The sequence below is a fragment of the Rhincodon typus genome, chromosome 9 (assembly GCF_021869965.1).
Source record: "Rhincodon typus isolate 14 chromosome 9, sRhiTyp1.1, whole genome shotgun sequence".
Taxonomy (NCBI): domain Eukaryota; kingdom Metazoa; phylum Chordata; class Chondrichthyes; order Orectolobiformes; family Rhincodontidae; genus Rhincodon; species Rhincodon typus.
Genome location: NC_063340.1, coordinates 37,809,296 through 37,829,193, shown reverse-complemented (window position 1 = coordinate 37,829,193; position 19,898 = coordinate 37,809,296). Strand labels below are relative to the sequence as shown.

Sequence of the window (19,898 nt, the reverse complement as noted above, 5' to 3'; positions counted from 1 at the left end):
CATGGAGCTGTAGTAGGGGGAAAGTAATCTTTCTTCCCACCTCCCAGGTGAAACTCAGGATTTGCATCTAAACTTTGCTCACTATGTCATCTTGTATGAACCTGTCCTTTACTGTAAGTAGTCACAGCCAAATTGTTAAGTGTTGAGCACAGTAATTGATGAATTGGAAGGGCACAGGGACTGTTTGAATTACGTTTTGTGGCTCAAATGTTAACTTAAAAAAGGGTAAAACTGATTGAATAATGCTTTTTGATCAGTGCAATATAGATTGGCTGTCTTGACTCTGGAATGTCTGGTTTTAATACTGTTCATTATTCAAGGACGGTCTGCAGTATCTTCAGGAAGAAATTGCGCTCTAAAAGAAAATGGTTCAACTGATAAAGATGAAGACAAACTAGATGAAAGCCAAGGGTGGGTAATAACAATATTTATCTATTTCTGAAAAAGAGCTATAATCAGACCATATCATGTTATCCTAATGAGTACGTGCTTTAAGAAGTTCTTTACTGGAACTTAAAAAGGCATATTTTGAACTGAGTGGATAGATTTAGATGAGCCAGATCCAGGTTGTGGTAGGTAAACATTTGTGAGCATGTAAACTGTTACAATGATTCGAAAACCAATATTAATCATCAGACAATATTTTGAAAGGCTTAAAGTTAAGACACTTTGTAATTCCATGATTAAATTAATTACTCAATGCCTTCCTTTTAATCGAGCAAGACATCTTATGACATTTTACAGGACAAATTGGTAGAGAAATTAGTGGCGATAACTGAGATGGGTAGAAATTTTGGGAGAAACGTAATGCTGTAAAGATGTTCATGAAGAGAATCTGAATCTAGAATCCTAGAGGATATTGTTAAGACAAACTTGTTTTCTTCCAAAGTGTGAAGCTTGTGAGCTTTGACATTCAGCTGCCAAATGTCTACTCTGTCCCTGGAACTATGGTGTGGAGGGATTTTGCAAGTGGATGTTAAAATTGCTGATGCTGGGAGACTGGGAGCAAATGGTGAATGACCAGACATGAGTGAGCTTTGGGATAGGTTACAAACTCAAGACTCCTAAATTAGTTTAGAGTTTTTTATTGCATAGGGCTGAGGAGGTTGGCAAAGAGAATGATGCAGAAATAAGATACATGTTAGTGTTTGTGTTCACAGTGCAAACAATAGGCATAAGGTTGACATGAGAACGATTTGTTCACTTGGGTATTCTCTGTGATGCCTTGTATTACAGGGAATCCAACATTCTGAAAGCTTTGTACTTGTGCAGGTGGTGCCTCCTTTCCACAAGGAAGATAGTAAATTTATTGCCATTTCCAAATATGATTTGTCATTTATTTTAATACATGTGTGTGCTGTTTTGGACATAAAGAAAAATTAACACAAAAGCTTCATACTATGGTTATCTTTAATGTCATGGTTCAGACTTTGTCGTGTTACAGCAATTGTTAAGTTTATCTTACAGCAAATGATGCAGCGATAATGTCCACTTTTGTGAGGCAGATGATACAGACTGTCTTATCTAGGAGATGTGATGGGAGCTATAAATGTGGGACTTGAGGCGATAGTGGTGCAGACAAAACATCCCCGATGTTGCAACTGCATTGGTTGATTACACGTGAACTGCTGTTCCTCATGAACACAGTCATGACTTTCAAACCCAAAAGATGCATTCAATAGTATCAACTTACAACTTAAGTGACAGCCACAACTGAAGAATTGAAAGCAAGCACGTTAAGATCCCAGAAAATGCCTTCATGGTGGACTGCCTACAAAGTTATCATCTTTGGTCCTGGAGTTTCATGAAACTATGGAGGTAGGACTTGTGTTTAGTTGAGCTGAGGAAAATGCAATTGACTGCACTCCTGGTGTCTGTCCACAGTGGGAATCTGAGGATAGGGATTGGAATGGGATCATTTAGACCTGACACATTGGATGAGTGGCAAAGAGGACTTCTCTGGTTTCTAACATTTTTTAATTGAATGTTTTGTAACTGACTTTTAAATGTTTATCTGTTTTCACATTCTGGCTTGTATTTTCCATCACATCAGCAAGAATGTTAACATCTTCTACCAAAAATAAAACATAGGATAAATGCAGGATTATTAAAAATTGATCTTTTAAAAAGTAAGCCAAGACACACTAATGAATTAACATACCTTTTTGTTTTAACTTTTCAGAATATGAGATTCAGAAGCAACTTAAGATACAGCAGTAATTGGTTTAACTTGGTAATTTTTCCATCTTTATCACACTTGCCACCACTGTCATAAATATAGTTACACAAATCTAACTTTTGTGTTTTGTCCCCAGCATTTTGCAAAATAATCTTGGAAAAACTGCCAAGTAAATTTTAAGTTTGCAGAAAAAGATCCAATAGTTTGCTAGCTAAATGGTGCTGATGCATCTGGAAAATTACACATTGCGCACGCTCAGACTTCAGGATCACGCTTGAGATAATACCCATTCTACGAGAAGAACTATTAATCATTGATCAGTCCCTTTGGAGCACAGAATCTTCAAGTAATACCTTTAATGAAACTGACAAAATGCATATATTGAAATAATGTTGGAAGTAATTTAAGATACAGCATCTTTTCCATACCAGTGTTTTCATAAACACAATTCTACCATGTTTAATTTCTTAAGAAAGGTAAAACCTCAGCATATGTTTCAGTGAATTCAAAACCTACCAAAATATTGAAGTCTAAATGAACGTTATATCAAAGGGACATATGTTGAGGTTTACCTGTGATAGCTTGACAACATTCTAGTTCTCATCAGAACATCACTTACATGTGACTCCATGGCTTTTATTTTTGTGAACTGAGTAAGTGCATGTCATGGAGCCTTGAATCCCATGTTTAAAATTTAAATCCATGTTCCTATGCGTTTGAATGCTATTTTAGCTGTATAAACATCAGATCTTGTTGGCCATATATCTATGTGGCAATAATGCTAAAATAATGATCTCTAATGCTTCAGGGTTATGGTGTTTAAACAAGATAATCTACCTAATTGTTTAAAAAAAAGAATAAACATAAATGTAGCTGATTTTCTTGGGCTTCAACCATCAGATTGTCAGGCCTACCAGCTTAATGTACACTGTAGCTACAATACGAACATCTTCCTTGCCACCACCAACCCGCCCCCACCTGCCGCAGCCTAATTGTTAGTTATAAGACAATAAGTGATAGGAGCAGAATTAGGCCGTTCGGCCCGTCGAGTCTGCTCTGCCATTCAATCATGGCTGATATGTTTCTCAACTCCATTCTCCTGCCTTCTCCCTGTACTGCTTGATCCCCTTACCAATCAAGAACTTGTCTATCTCTGCCTTAAATACACTCAATAACTTGACCTCCACAGCCTTCTGTGGCAATGAATTCCACAGATTAACCACCCTCTGGCTGAAGGAACTAGAGTACATCTCATTTCTAAAGAATGGTCCCTTCACTCTGAGGCTGTGCCCTCAAGCCTGAGTCCATCCTGCTAGTGGAAAGATCTTCTCCACATTCACTGTATCCAGGCCTCTCTGTATTCTGTAAGTTATAGTCAGATCCGTCCTCCTGTTTCTAAACTCCATGGAATATGGAGCCAAAGTCCTTAACCGCTTCTCACATGACAAGCCCTTTATCCCTAGGATCATTCTTGTAAACCTCGTCTGGATCCCTTCCAAGGCCAGTGCATCGTTTCCGACATCTTTTCCTAGATATAGAGTACTAAACTGCACACAGTATTCTAAATGCGGTCTGACCAGAGCCTTATACAGCCTGAGCAGTATATTTCTGCTCTAGTGTACCGTCCTCTTGAAATGAATGCTGACATTGCATTTGCTTTCCTAACTGCCAACTGAACCATGCTAAGCTTGAGAGAATCCTGAACTAGGATCCTTCAGTCCCTTTGTGTTTCAGATTTCCAAAGCTTTTCCTTTCTACCAAAGTGCATAACCTCATACTTTCCCACATTGTATTGCATCTGCCATTTCTTTGCCCACTTCGCTAGCCTGACCAAGTCCTGCTGCAGCCACCCTGCTTCCTTAACACTACCATCCCTCCACTTATCTTTGTGTCATCTCCAAACTTAGCAACAATGCCCTCAGTTCCTTTTGTCCAGATCGTAAGTATATAACGTGAATAGTTGTGGTCCCAATATGGACTCCTGCGGAACTCCACTAGTCACCGGCTGCCATCCTGTAAAAGACCCCTTTATCCCTACATTCTGCCTGTGCCAGTCAGCAAATCCTCTATCCATACCAGTACCTTGCTCCTAACACTGTGAGCTCTTATTTAGCAGCCTCCTCTGTGGTACCTTGTTAAATGACTTCTAGAAATCCAAATAGATCAAATCCATTGGCTTTCCTTTGTCTAACGTGCTCATTACCTTCTCAGAGAATTCCAAGAGATTTGTCAGCATGACCTCCCCTTGACAATGCCATGCTGTCTTTGCTGTTTTATAGCACTTCCAAATACTCCACACTCTCATCCTTAATAGTGGACACTTAAAATCTTACCAATGACAGAGGTCAGGCTAACCGGCCTACAGATTCCTGTTTTCTGTCTTCCTCCATTCTTAAACAAGGGTGTTAGATTAGCCATTTTCCACTCCTCCAGGACCCTTCCTGACACCAGTGATCACCACCAATGCCGCTACAATCTCCTGAGCTATCTCCTTCAAAACTATGGTGTAGTCCATCTGATCTGGATGATTTATCCACTTTCAGATCTTTCAACTTCCCCAGGACCTTCTCCTTAGTGATCACCACTACCTCTGCCCCCTGACTCTCTTAAAGTTCTGGTGTGCTGCTGGAGTCTTCACTATAAAAACTGATACAAAGTACCTGTTCAGTTCCTACAGTTCACCATTACTACTACTCTGATCTCATTTTCCAGGGTCCAATGTCCACTGTTGCCACTCTCTTACCTTTTCTTAGATGTCTAAAAATATCTCTTACAATCTTCTTTTATGCTATATTTTGTCTTCTCACCCCTTTTATTGCTTTTTTAGTTATCCTCTGCTTATTTTTAAAGACTTCCCAATCCTGTAGCTTCCCCCTAATCTTCACCACGTCTTCACTGCATCTTCACTTCCCTTGTCAGCCATGCTTGACTCATTCTCCCCCTAGTGTGTTTGCCCTTCCTTGGGATGAGTTAGTGCTGTGCTCCCGAAGTACCCTCAGATACTCACTGCCATTGCTTCTCCACTGTATTCCAAAGATCACTGCCCCCTAGGTGTTCCTTTACCTTAAGCTCCCTAATCAAGTCTACCTCATTACACATCGCCAAATCCAGAATCGTCTGTTCCAAAATGGGCTGTACCACAAGCTGAAAAGCATCTTGTAAACATTCCACAAATTCCTTATCTTGAGAGCAGCCACCAACTTGATTTTCCCAGTCAACCTGCTTATTGAAGTCCCCTATGATGATTGTAATAGTGTCTTTCTTATACGCCTATTCTAACTATTGATTTATTTTCTTCCTCACATCCTATTATTGGGAGGCCTGTACATACTCCTATCAATGTCTTTTTTTCCTTTGCAGTTCAACAGCTCTCCCCAAACAGATTCTAGGCCTTCCAGTTCTTGCACTATGTCACTTCTTGCTATTGATTTAATTTTGTTTCTTATTAAGAAGGCAACTCCTCCCCCTCTGCTCATCTGCCTGTCCTTCCAATAAGACGTATCCTTGGATATTTAGTTCCCAGCCTTGAACTTCTTGCAGCCACATGCCTGTGATACCCACAACATTGTTCCTGCCAATTTCAATCTGCGCTACAAGCTCACTTACCTTGTTTCATACGCTGTGTGCATTTAAGTACAACACCCTCAGTCCCCCCTTCTCATAGTTGTCTCCTTATCTGCTGTACCTGAAGTTGGATTCCTAACCCTTTCCATAATCTCTGTCCTATTACTTGTTCTGAAAACTTTAATAAGCTCTGCTGAGTCCTACCCCCTTTAACTTTTCCATATTTTTCCGTGAAGTAAACCTTCCGCCCTACTATTGATGAGCTGGAATCTAAGGTTTGAATACTGTGACTTATCAGCAAGGGGGAAAGTTACCTGGGTACTGTTTCAGGAGGCACGCACACCTCTTAGATTAACTCCCTCGATTCAGTCAGTGATCAGGGACAGGAGGGAGTGACTACGAGCAAGAGTTTACTTTAATTTTTTAGTTTAAATTGTTTAGTTTAAAGCCCTATCCACAGCCCTAGTAATGCAATTTGTCAGGATTCTGACCCCAGCCTGATTCAGCGCGTCTCATCGGAACAGCTCGCTCCTTTCCCAGTACTGGTGCAAATGTCCATTAATTTGAGCCCGTTTCTTCCACACCAGCCTTTGAGCCACATGTTTATCTTTTTAATCTTGTTGACTCTGTGCCAATTTGCTTGTGGCTGAAATATTAATCAGGAGATTTTTACCTTTTCAATTCTGCGTTTTAATTTAGTCCTTAGTTGCTTATATTTCCTCAGCAGAATCTTTCTTCATTCTACGTATTTCATTGGTACCTACATGATCATGACAACTGGATCTTTTCCCTCCCAATCCAATTTCCTCTGTAGTCCACATGAGATATCCTGAACCGGGGCACCAGGCAGGCAACACAGCCTTTGGGACTCATGATTTTGGCCACAGAAAACAATTGTCTATTTCCTGACTATACTATCCCCAAGTAGAACTATATTTCTCTTCCCTGCCTCCTTCTCCTCCTCCTGTCCCCCCCACCCTGCTCCCCGGTCATCCACACAGAGAGCAATAATCTCAAACCTGTTAAAGAAGCTCAATGGCTGAGGCTCCTTCAGAACTATCTCCTGGATACCTCTACCTGTCTTGCTCATAGTCACTCCCTCCTGTCCCTGACCACTGACTGAATTCGAGGTAGTTAATCAAAGAGGTGTGCCTGCCTCCTGAAACAGTGTCCAGGTAACTCTCCCCATTGCTGATAAGTCCCAGTATTCAAGCCTTAAACTCCAGCTCATCAATTCTGAGCAGAGTTCCTCAAGCAATCAACACTTGCAACAGATGTGGTCACTGAGTCACAATGGAGTCCACCAGCTTCCACATCATGCAGTTACAAAACATCACCTGGTCCAGCATCTCTTTTCATAGTTCCTTAGATCTTAATTTGATTTTTAAAAGTTTTGTACTGGTCTTTGATTTTGACGTGTGTAAGTATTTCCCCTATTTACCTTCAATCTGCAGATAACCTATAATAGATCGTCAAATTGGTAGCTATCACCAACCAGTGAACTTGCGTTTTACCTGTGATGTCACTATTTTGTGTTGGACCCCTGAGCTTTGATTTATCCTGTTAAAATAACCTTACAAACTATGAGCCAAAAAAAGCCAGCAAAAATTACCTCTTCACCCCAGCACCAAACTCCCAAGTTGTCTCCAAAGTCCCTAAACTAAATATTCACTCAGGATGTGTTTCACTGTAGATGGGATCTCTCATTCCCGATTGTTCGAAGCTAACTGATCATGTTCACTGTCATTGATTTTAAGAAATTAAGCCTGCACAGGTGAGTGGGGATATAGTAGATGCAGAACCAATGCTGCAAACTTATAAAAATGTTACAGCAGACGAGATGCAAAGTCCCTTAGGCAGTTCAGTTTCAATGCTTATGCTAATGCAAATCTTGGTTCCTTTTCAATTATAGTTGTAACCATTTGAAAATGGGAACCATGTCTTTGTTATAGCCATTGTTTTAAGATGCTTTTATTTTCATAAAAGGCCCAACATGGTAATCCATGTTTGTGATGAATCCAAAAACCTGAAGCGTGATTTTGTTTGTCCTCGGAATCTACTAGTCAGTGAGATGAAGTACTTTGCTGAGTATCTATCTGTTGATGCACAACGCTGGCAGGAAGTAGACATATCGGTGCACTGTGATGTCCATATCTTTGCCTGGTTGATGAGCTATGTGAAGAGGAAACTAAAACATCAAGGACAAACTGAACAACCAGAACTAGGTAGGTTTTAGGGTTGCATATTATTTAGAAAATACTTGTACAGTACAAATTAGTTAATTTGTTACTGAGCTAAATGTTCGTCAGTGGCAATGTATTTATGCATTTTCTTCTTTTTTCCTATGATGTTATACTTTATACATCCTATCTCCACAATTCCAAATATTTTCAAAAAGTTATACATTTTGTTCTCATAAATAGCACCTGCTTCAATCACTTTCACAGCTTTCCATCCACAATTTTTACACCGTAACAAAACATTTAAAATGAAATGCCTTCATCTTGACCACTAATGAGGGTATATCGCTTTTAACTGTTTTGTAATCAAGAACTGTGTTTGTATCTCATGATCTTTCTGCTTCATTTATTTTTCTTTGTCATGCTGTGTTATATGCATTATCTTGATAAGCAAAACTGTCTTTTACCAGATTGACCATCATTCAGTTTCTATTTACTACTAATTAACATAAGCAAGGTTGTGTTTTAAAATACCTTATTGTGACAATAAAGGGAAAATGAGAAAGTTGCAGTAGATTTTAGTTTTTCATAATACATTTACTGCTGATATTTAACTTCCTTTTGAAAATATGAATAAGACATTTATCAAATTTTAATTTATAGATATTGGCAAGGGCTTTGATGTAAGAAAAAGGTACACTCAACTGTAATGTAAAATAATTGCTAGATGTGGCTTTATTGTACTGTTCCCTACATTGGTAAGTTATTTGTCTTAGCTGTGATACTTGAAGGAATCATCAAGTGGTAGTAACCACCATTTGAAGACCATATTTGTCTTCAAGTGATTAATTTAGGTTGGCACAGCATCACAATGAAGAATTTATTCATGGTACAGAAGGTACTTAAAGGGCAGGTACAGGATGGTAGAATAGTGAAGAATCATTTATTAATACTGGGGAGGGGAATAGTGAAATATCGAATACAAGTTCCACCCATAAAAAGGCATAGGAACATTTGAAGATGCAATTTGTATATGAGACCTTACAATGATAACTATCAGGTGTAAGATCTGTCTCTTGATACTGCCAGTTTATAATAGAATAAGTAGTGATCAGATTTTAAAATACATCCTTGTTCTGTCTACCAGAGCTAGACATGCGTCCATATTATTGCTTTGTAATTTTTATTTAAGGACACACCTATTTATGTTTTAATATTTTCAGTTTAATGTAACCTTTGCTTGTTTATAGAGTCACTTCTAAAAATTAGCAAATATTAGATATTTATTTTTATTCTGTGTAACGTTCCAGTTTTATTTCATAGTTTTGGTCAATATAATCATTTGATCATCTGTTTAGGTTTCTCATGGCCAATCAGTTGAGTACAGATTTTCAGAGGAGCCAAGAAGACAATTGCATGATTTATGCTGTAGTCCAGGCTACTTCTGATCATTTGTAGTAACCAATTCAGATTATTAAAGAATTTCATAAATAATGCAATAAGATTTAAATTTAGCTCTTTAAAAGTCAATCTATCAAATCATTCAAATTAAGCCTCATAAATTCGGGTTGGTCTATAATTACAATGTGCAGTGTATCTCAAATCTTAAGTGAAAAATCATACATTAAAGTGCAGCCCAACTACATTGTATAATTCACTTGAATTAAGGCAGAACAGATGATTTTGTTATTGCATACTTTCTGCCTCAAAGAATTTGAACAGCAACACAGAGAGAGAGTGAGTTTGTAAAACAACAGCAGCTGCTCTGGTCTTCGTGGGAAGTGCTTTATATTCTCTTACCTACCAGACAAAGAGAATACTGGGGAAAGCTGATCAAAGAGAAGAAATCTGTAGTGATTTAAGGACACCAGAATTAGCCCTGGCAAAGCAGGACAAAGAATCACTAGTGGGCTGTACTGCTGAAAGTCACTTCAGGAAGTTGACGCAAATGTTTGGTTTTAGCATGTTAAAACAGTGAAACAAAGATTGAACTTATTGGAAACTGAGAATAATGGTGGACTGTTTCTATAAAAACCGCAGTCCAGTGGAGTGTTCTGTTAGTTGTATGCATGGGGTGTACTGAAGTCCTGAAAGCTGCCTAGTCATTCTCAGTGCAGTTTGTTCATTTTTGTTATACACATGTGACTGTCTGGTTTCTGAGAGAGACTCCTTCATGGTTAACTGTTTAAATCTTGAGATGTTGCTATTCTCCTGGACCTTTGTGCTATCAGGGTGTCTAGAGGTGATGGTTGGTGATGTTTAAGCTTTGAAGTGATAAGACGGCAGTCAGTCTGGCAGTTGCTGTTGTACATGTCTTTGTTAGCAATCATCTTATCTGCCCTTATGCCTGATGATTCTTGATTAGCTGTCAATGTTTAGTGAATCCAAGACATCTTATTGTGATGAGTGAGACTGAAAACTATATTGGTAATCAAGAGTTCATTTCAGCACACACCTTTAACAAGGGGAAGCCAATGCTGTTTCAACCGCCAACCCTAATTTTTTTCAATATTTTCTTCCCATTGCTTGATGATCTGTACCAACTCTTACATTGAAGTCACCAAATGTTTTTGACTTTGGTACAGCAGCAATTGAGGTGTGGAGGTCATTGTAGAATTTATCCTTGACTTGATTAAGTTGATCACGTTAGGGCATATACACTGATGAAAGTTGTTCACCTCTTGCAATGCAGGAGGAGTTTAAGCACCATCAGATGTTTGTTAACTCCCTTGGAAAGGTATGTCAACTTATTGATAGTTCATGACAGCAAAGCTCACACCAACGTGATACCATTGTTTATTTTTTCCCATGGTAACTCCAAATGGATGTGTAACCTGTAATAATTTCCTTGAGCTGACTGTTTTCATGATATAAGTTCTTTATTAGGGCTTTACGTTGTATATAGCCAGCTCCCTACCATCAAGAGTAGCTCTACTGTGAGAAGAGCAATCCATTCCTCACACTCCATATGCAATAGAATGCTCAGAATGTACAATATACTGACATATAATAGAGTATTTACAGCTAATGCAATTAAATAAATTGCAACAATTTTGAGGTTCTAGTACATGAACTGGATTTAGATGAGAGCATTTGGATATCAAGAAATCATAATAGGTACATTAAAATCATAATTTTATTTAGTAAATTTGAGTTCATATTTCTGATAGGTCATAGAGATTACTTTGTCAAAATAGATGCCTTGTGTACTATTTTATGCTACTGATATTATAAAAGGAAACAATCCTTTGCCAAATCGTTTGTGTCTCACTCCAGGCAGTACTGACAAGTGGAGATTAAAATATATTCTCTGATTGTTGGATTGACGTCAGGAGTGTATTAACATCAGGAAGGTTTAACAACTGCCACACTGGTAGTGTTTCTGCTTCTGAGGTCAGAGAGGTAGAGTTTGGCCCCAATGAGTGGAAGCCATAATTTAGTTTTCAAATTTTAGGTTGATGTTTCCTGGAATTCCTTGAGACTGTTGATTTTCAAATTAAAGATTGAATGGGATTGTTTAACCTGATTGAACTAATCTAGTTATGATTATAATGGCCTAGTGGTATTATCGCTGGACTGTTAATTCAGAGACCCAGATAATGTTCTGGGCACCCTGGTTCAAATCCTGCCATGGCAGATGGTGGAATTTGAATTCAATAAATATCTGGAATTAACAATCTAATGATGATTGTGAATCCATTGTCAATTGTCGGAAAAACCCATCTGGTTCACTAATGCCTTTTAGGGAAGGAAACTGCCACCCTTACCTGTTCTGGCCTATATATGACTCCAGAGCCACAGCAATGTGGTTGACTCTTAACTGCCCTCTGGGCAATTAGGGATGGGCAATAAATGCTGCCTAGCCAGCAATGCCCTCACCTTGTGAATGAATGAAAAAAATTTAAATAACATTGAGCAATGCAGTTGCAAACCATCTTAAGAACTCCTCCTGGTAATTGGTACAGGAATCTCGTGGGTTAGCACTTGCCCAAGGGAGAACGACATGATTAGAGACCCTGGAAAGGCTCTGCATATCTCTCTCAATATAACCATTCTCAGTGGCTGTCACCCCAGAGAGTTAAGTTTGATGTAAATCCAAACCAAATTAATTGTTAATAACATCAACAACTAGTTGTTGCTCACAAGAAAAGTTAAAGTTATAAAGTCATACAATAGGGAAGCAGATTTGGTCCAACCAGCCCATGCCAACCATAATCCTGAACTAGACTAGCTCCTTCTGCCTGCGCTTGGCCCATATCCCTCCAAACATTTCTTATTCATGTACTTACCCAAATGTCTTTTAAACATTGTAGCAATACCCGTATCCACCACTTCCTCTGGAAGTTCATTCCACATATGAGTCACTCTTTGTAAAAAAAGTTGCTCTTTGTGTCTTCTTTAAGTCTTTCTCCTCTCATATTAATAATTTGACCCCTGTCTTGAAATCCCCAACCCTAGGAAAAAGACACCTGCCATTCACCTTATCTGTACCCCTCATGATTTTATAAACCTCTATAAGGTCACCCCTCAACCTCCTATGCTCCAGTGAAAAAAGTCCCAGCCAATCCATCTTCTCCTTATAACTCAAACCCTTTTTTCCTGACAACATCCTAGTAGATCTTTTCTGAACCCTGTCCAGCTTAATGATATCCTTTCTATAACAGGGTGACCAGAACTGAACACAGTACTCCAGAAGAGGCCTCGTCGATGTCCTGTACAACCTCAACATGGCGCCCCAACTCCTATACTGAAACATCTGAGCAATGAAGGCAGGAAATTAGATGTTGCTTGCAGGAGTAGTTGCGAAAGTATATGCGAAGTATGATACTTCGTGGAGTATCACATGGAGTTGGACCCCAGCCTGTGAAAACTCCTTTTGCATCCTCAAGCAGAAGTTGTTTCTTCACCTGTTCTTGGCTACCCAGGTTTCTGACTTTCCAACGCCAGTTTCCTTGGCCGAGGACCAATGCTGTCACACGTTCAAGTACAGAATAGAGGGCACGTGAGACTCTAGCCGAATGAGAAGAACATGGCAAAGTACACCAGTATGAAACTCAAACTGCTAGTTTTGAAGTGGACTGTTTTCCTAGAAGTTTGGAAACATCTTCGTATCTCTTCCTCCAAGAGCCACTTTGTTTCCCTTGAGGATAGTCTTACAGTCTTTATGAATGGCTTGTCTTCAAATCTAATTTCCTGATTTTTGATCTGACTGTAAATCTCTCCTTCAGATTCCAACTGTTTGTGTACTCCTTTATCAAATTTGTATCATTTAAACAAATTCAATAAGCTGAAACAAAAGGTAATTAGGGATTTGGGTCAGGTAGAAAAGAGGCTGAGGTTAAATGAGAGAAGGTAATTTTTGCAATATTGTAAAATTGGTATAAAGAGAAGCTATGTGGACACCAAGATGGTGGGGATGGGGGTGTTGACATTGGAAGCAGCTGATTTTGAGGTGGAGAGCTGGTGTCTGTTTGGGTAGGTTTACACATTTTTATAGCTTGTATCCTGGGATTGTCTTCCTGCTTATGTATAGGCGATTCCAGAATACCAGACATGTATAATGCTGGCACATCCACAAACATCTATAATTTATGTGAATGTCAGTGAATCAAAAATTGGGTCTGGGTAAAAGCAGTGAGTCTGTGAAGTCTGATGTTGGGTCAGAATGGGAATGCAAATTAATTCAAAACTCAGTGTTGGAGCAAGGAGGTCATGGGGGATAGGCAGGGCTTAGGATCTTGGTGGTGGTTTGGACTGTGCGCTGGGACAAGCTTGAAGAAGAAGAAGAATGTTCAAGTGGCAAAACTGATGCTCATGTCAATGTGATCCTGCTGTAGACTAACAGCCTGAGTTTTGTGAGGTCAGAAATTCAGTCAGGATCAGAAGGCCAGCTATTTTCCTAAACTTTAATTCTGCTGCTTTTGTTTAGTTTCTAGTATTAACAAGGAGCTATGATCATGGTTTAATTGATTGGTCCATGCTAATCATGAAATTTTATAAATCACTAATTAGCATGGAATTCATGGATGAAATAAAAGTTGAATGTCAATGAATAGTTTTGCACTTACGAAATTCCTAAGAACCTAGGCAGTGGTTTTTCTTCCCAGTGTGTTTTCCTATTAGTAAGAGTCCACCAAATACAAGAATTTGGTGATGATAAAACTAAATTACAACAATTGTACTGTCAACTTGCCACAGGTTTTTGACAGATTGTTTTCTATGAGACATATAAAATATCCTATAAGTGTTAAGATCTTTGGCAAGTGCAAACTTGTCAAATTTTTAAGTAAAATTTGTAGCATCAATTACAGAATTAGCAGAATTTATTTTGCCTATTCTGAATATGTGATTTGTGATTAGATCTGTTTTTTTGTTTAGGAAGCTTGTGGTTTCAGTTATCAAGTGAGTATAATATTGCTTTTTTATTTATTTTAGAGCCCAGTAATGTTATTTCAATCCTCATTTCATCTGAATTTTTGAAAATGGATTCCTTGGTGAGTGCATTAATTTTTCTAACTTTGGATAAAATATCACTTAATTTGACAGTTTATCTGGTTTACTATTGTATATTTGCCTTTTAGTCTGATACTGATTAACTGGATTTGAAATGTATATTTATTTTAACTGGAATTAGCTATTTGATTATTATGAAGAGTAATAAAATATTCCATATTTGTTAAAAAAAAAAAGTGTGGTAAGTGTAACTTTCAATAATGTGCGTTCTTCTGTAGTTGTAAAGTTGCAACTGGATGTGCATTAACTATGCAGTTTATATGGTGCTTGATTCTCATTGGGGGCTTGAGGGCATGGGAACAATTTAGTTGTCTTCCTCTATCTCTCGGATAGTCAGCCAGACTTTTTCTCCTGATACATGTGGTGCAGATACGAGAAAAAGTACTTGTATTGTTCTTCAGAATGTACTATATACATGTGCCTGAGATATACAGCAAATTTCTAAGATAATATTCACAATAGTTCACCATGCCCAATAGTTATCGAGACCTCAGTTTTCAAGTAGTTTCATAATTATCATGACTATCATTTGTGTAGGAAATGTTTCTTAGCAAATGTTTCTGCCTGTCCTAAACTAATCAGTTATTTTTGCTTTCATGAATAGGATATGTTTATGAAACAATTTAAATATTTAAATGCAGCACAAATCCAATATTTTCTTTTGAGTTGTCTGCTGTAATAACAGTAAATGAAAATGATAGGGTGATGAAGCTACTATGTGTGAAGTTCTTTAGCAGTAGGTTTGTCCATTACAACATTTGGTAGTTAAGCTAAAAGTGTTTTCATTTCATTTTGGTTATGTTTAATTTCTAAACTCCCTGTCATAACTAAGGTTCATAAACAAATATCATACTTGAAATGGCTAAAAAGACATCAGGACAAATGTTCAATTTGAAATTAAATTTAAATACTCAATCTCATATAAGCTCATTATGTACTGCCATATTTCAGGTAGTTCATTCAGTGCCATGAAGAAAAACAGGTTGTGTCATCATGGCAGAAATATGGTGTGTTATAACATGTGGTTCCTGTTGGCCAATAAAATGAAACTTTGCCTTAATCTGAAAATAAAAAACAAGACTGGCATAAAACCAGCAAGAAGTTTTGATTTTTTTTTCTGCTTGAGATATCTAAAGCCTGTTAGTTATTTAGAACGGTTGTGAATTAATCACTGAGTGCCTTTGTTATGCTTGTTTTTGTTACTTCAGGTTGAAGAATGCATGCAATACTGTCATAAAAATATGAGTGCCATTGTAGCTACTCCTTGCAATATGAACTGTATCAATGGGACCCTGGCCTCGCGTATTGTTGATCTTTTCTCCCACAATGAAGCTGATGAAGTAAAAGACAGAAAAGATAAATTTAAAAGGTGAAAATACATGAGCTGATTTGTCTTGATTTTATAAGCTGCTGAAACACACATAATCATGGAGTAATATTAGATCTTCACTTAGTAAATTTTGAAATTTGAATTGGAAAAATTATAAATTTGTGATGGAGTTAGGATTTTTAAATTTCTCTTTGTATGATGCCTGTGCTGTGATTAAAACATGCTTTGCATTTTTGTCAAACTCATTTGACATAGCAACACTCTTAATAGGTCCATTCAGATTATGGTTCAGAAGGCACTTGCATTGTACTGTAATAGTTTGGTCTGTATTCAAATACTTGCCTCTCAATGTAATAATCAACTAAGTCATCTTTGACCTCATTCTTGTCGTTGTTTTGAGCAGCTTTTCTCTCTAATTGTTTTCAGATGTGTTTCAATATCTGTTAATAAAACTTTATATTATAAACCCTACTTCCTCATCCTAGATGGATTATACGGAAGGATTTTTTTTTAGTTATCATTGGTAATAATCAATCAGTTTCAGTGGAAGACTTCAGTGAATAAAGGTATACACTTCAAAAATATTATTTACTACTGATGGACCTTTAACAGAATTAGAATAACTGTTAAAAACAAAATGCCACATTAGTTAAAGGTCAGGGTTAATGGTGTATTGAGATAGGGTGCGCACATACAAAGGAAAGTTTTAAGTGTTGCAGTGAATAAGAACAAATGAATTTGTGGTTTTCTTTTGCATTTTGTTTTGCTCAACATTCATTCAGTTAGTACTCAAATCCAGCCTGTGGTATAGACATGCCACTGTATATTGGTGCTAGGTCCCCAGGTTGAAACAAAGGGCAAGTTTACAGCAGGCTGTGCATCCAGCTGTAAGATCACCTGCAAACTCCCAAAACAATTGTGTTTTGTTTTGATGTGAAGGGTGATTGACCAGCAATATGACAACTTGATGCAACATGGAAAAAAACTGAAAGAAGGGGCTGGCTCAGGATTCAATTTCCTTTGTTCAAGAGGGTAAAACTAACACAGTGCAACCCAAGTAAATATGTGAGAAATATATAAATATATGTATATTTACAGTAATCTGAATAGGAAGGGTGAACGTTAGTTAGTAAGAATAAAAGAGGAAAAAAAAAACCCTGCAGGAATCTGCTTCCTTCTCCTTTTTCATGTGTGGAAGCAGGCTATTCAGCCCATTGATTTCATACTGATCCTCTGAAGAGCATCCCACCTAGACACAGCCTGTTACATATCCCTGCATTCCCCGTGGCTATTTCACCTAGACCTTTGGACACTACGGGCAACTTAGCATGGCCAGTCCACCTAACCTGCATGTCTTTGGACTGTGGAAGAAACTGGAGCACCTGGAGGAAACTTACCCAGATGTGGGGAGAATGTCAAGCTCCACACAGACAGTCACCCAAGGGTGGAATAGAATCCGGGTCCCTGGGGCTGTGAGGCAGCAGTGCTAACCACTGAGCCGCCGTGCTGTCCACCATTTGCCTTTCAGTTAGGATCCACCTCAAAAATAAATGCAAACTTTGAAATAACTTTTAAATCACACTTTCATATAGTCTGCATCCCAAAGAGTCACTTAACCAGATACCAATCAATGAAAAATTCAATTGATTTGATGCAAACTCCACTCTTCCACTATCAGACTTGTTATAAGAACCCTTAAAAAAGGTTGCACCTCATTGAATGACAAATATAAATTTGTAAAATATGAAATATCTATATAAGTTATCTGTAAAATTAAATTCAGTGAGGGTTGTTATAGTCTTTTCACTTCCCGGTTTGCTGTGCTTGAATGCTTCATTGTGATTGGCTGCTTAACTGCTTGTTGATGTTATTCTTCTGCATGCTGTGATATCACTTTGCCTTGAAGGCTGATTTAGCTACCGTGGTGAAAGGAAAAATTACATCACAATAATTGTTAGATCTTGCAGTTAGCTTTCTTCCAGGCCAGCACCGAATGCTGTTGTTTTGTTGCTGACTGCAAGATCTGCAAGAGCAGCAGAATAATAATATTCAGTGACTTTTGTTTTAAACTACTCTGTGATAGATCAAAATAATTGCAATATATTCACAATGAGGAATGTTTTTAAAGAATGTGTCCTGGACTACTTTCATTTATATATTTCAGGCCCAACAGATGCTGACAGGCTTGTGAGGGCTGATTTAGAAAGTTAAGAAGAGATGACGAGAAATTAGTGCAGGATAGTGATCCAGGTAATGATGCACTGTGAATGTTAGAAGGGGTAGAGGTGCAAACATAAGAATGAAACAGCAAATAGATTAACAGCAGGGAACAGTGGTAAGAAGACGGAATTAAAGTCTCTTTATCTGAAAACACACAGATGACAGATTGATAGAAATAAGAATAAACTTGTATGATATCTATCACAGAAAAGGAAGAGATTAGCTAGCTAAAAAAATGCTGAGGATAATGCTGAGAAATTAATGAGATCTGGAAAATGGCAAGAAACTTTGAACAAGTATATTGTATAGTCTTCACAATGGAAGACACAAAAAGCATCCAGTAATCGAGGAAGATCAAGGGGCAAAAGGGAGAGGGTTCTTAAAATATTCACTACCACTAGAGCAGAATGACTGGGTAAGCAAATGTGACTATAGGCTGAAAAATCCCTGGGAATTAATGGTCTGCTTCCATGGGTATCAAAAGAAGTGGTTGCAGAGATAGTTGGTTGCATTTGTGTACTCTTTGAAAATTTTCTGGATTCTGGAAAGATCCCAGTGAATTTGAAAACTGCAAAAGTAAAGCACCTATTTAAGAAATGGGAAAGCAGAAAGCAGGAAGTAAGTCTAACAGTCTGGCAGTATAGAAAAATTGGAAGCCATTATTAATGAAGTAGTAATAGAATATTTAGAAAATAATAACACACTCAACCAGAGTCAACTTAGTTTGACGAAACAGAAGTAGTGTTTAGCAAATTTTAGCATTGTTTATTATATCCTCAACAAGATCAGTACGATGTACTTTGGAATTTCAAATTGGCAATTGTTATGCCTCACTCAATTCCTGCTGTTCCCAGGCGTATATCAAATATCAAGCATTAGAGCTTTTCCTAAAAATGTATACAGTACCTCTGTTTACTAAAGCTGATGGAAAATATGGACCTGGTTTCCATACTAAACAGAATTTTTTTTTACGTGTAATTAGACGCTCACTACAGGTAAACGGGTATATACTATTGGCATTTTACACTAATAAATAAAACTCTAATCCTTTTATAAAATCCCATTTATGCAAACAAATGGAGAAAATGGATTGTTGGCAGATACAGGAATAGTGGAAAGTCAATTCAGTATTCTTTGCTTCCTGGTTCTGATGTTGAAATGATCCTTCTTTGGATGACCAGACCCCTTATGTTCATATGCCTTTCCCCAGCTGATTCCACTGGTTAGTAAGGAGTACAGAGTAACAGATACACTTAGAAACTGTCTCAGATTTATCAATTCAAACATCACAGCTTTCAGCAATTGCTGCAGAAAACATAACTGGTTTGCTTCAGGTTTAAACTGAGTTTTGAATGCAGACAACAGATGACTTCTAGACTGGCAGAAGATCTCTCCCCGTCTCCCCTTCTCTTCTCCCTTTTCTCTCTCTCGCTCCCTGTCTTTTAACTCTCTCTCTCTCTCCCTGTCTTTTAACTCTCTCTCGCTCTCGCTCGCTCGCTCCCTATCTTTTAACTGTCTCTCTCTCTCTGTCTCGCTCCCTGTCTTTTAACTCTCTCTCTCTCTCCCTCTCTGTCCCTGTCTTTTATCTCTCTTTCTCGCTTACTCGCTCCCTGTCTTTTAACTCTCTCTTTCTCTCGCTCACTCGCTCCCTGTCTTTTAACTCTCTCGCTCACTTGCTCCCTGTCTTTAACTCTCTCTCTCGCTCCCTGTCTTTTAACTGTCTCTCTCTCTCGCTCCCTGTCTTTTAACTTTGTCTCTCTCTCTCTATCCCTCCCTCTCTATCTCTCTCTCTCGCTCCTTGTCTTTTGTCTTTCTCCCTCTCCTTCTCCCTCTCTCTCTCTCTCCCTGTCTTTTAACTCTCTCCATCTATCTCTCTCTCTATCTCTCTCTCTATCTCTCTCTCTATCTCTCT

At 38.1% G+C, this 19,898-nt stretch overlaps 1 protein-coding gene across 2 annotated transcripts in view; it reads left to right on the top strand.

Annotated features, from left to right (window-relative positions):
* Window positions 1–19,898, top strand: part of sanbr (SANT and BTB domain regulator of CSR) — a 137,687-nt gene that overhangs the window by 8,454 nt on the left and 109,335 nt on the right. The window contains exons 3-6 of one of the 2 annotated variants that reach the window (XM_048601511.1): window positions 321–411; window positions 7,730–7,968; window positions 14,359–14,417; window positions 15,645–15,805. In XM_048601511.1, coding sequence (XP_048457468.1) covers window positions 321–411; window positions 7,730–7,968; window positions 14,359–14,417; window positions 15,645–15,805 — 550 coding nt within the window. Of the gene's footprint in view, window positions 1–320; window positions 412–7,215; window positions 7,969–14,358; window positions 14,418–15,644; window positions 15,806–19,898 lie in introns of those variants that run through there. The other variant, XM_048601512.1, reaches the window with a different exon arrangement.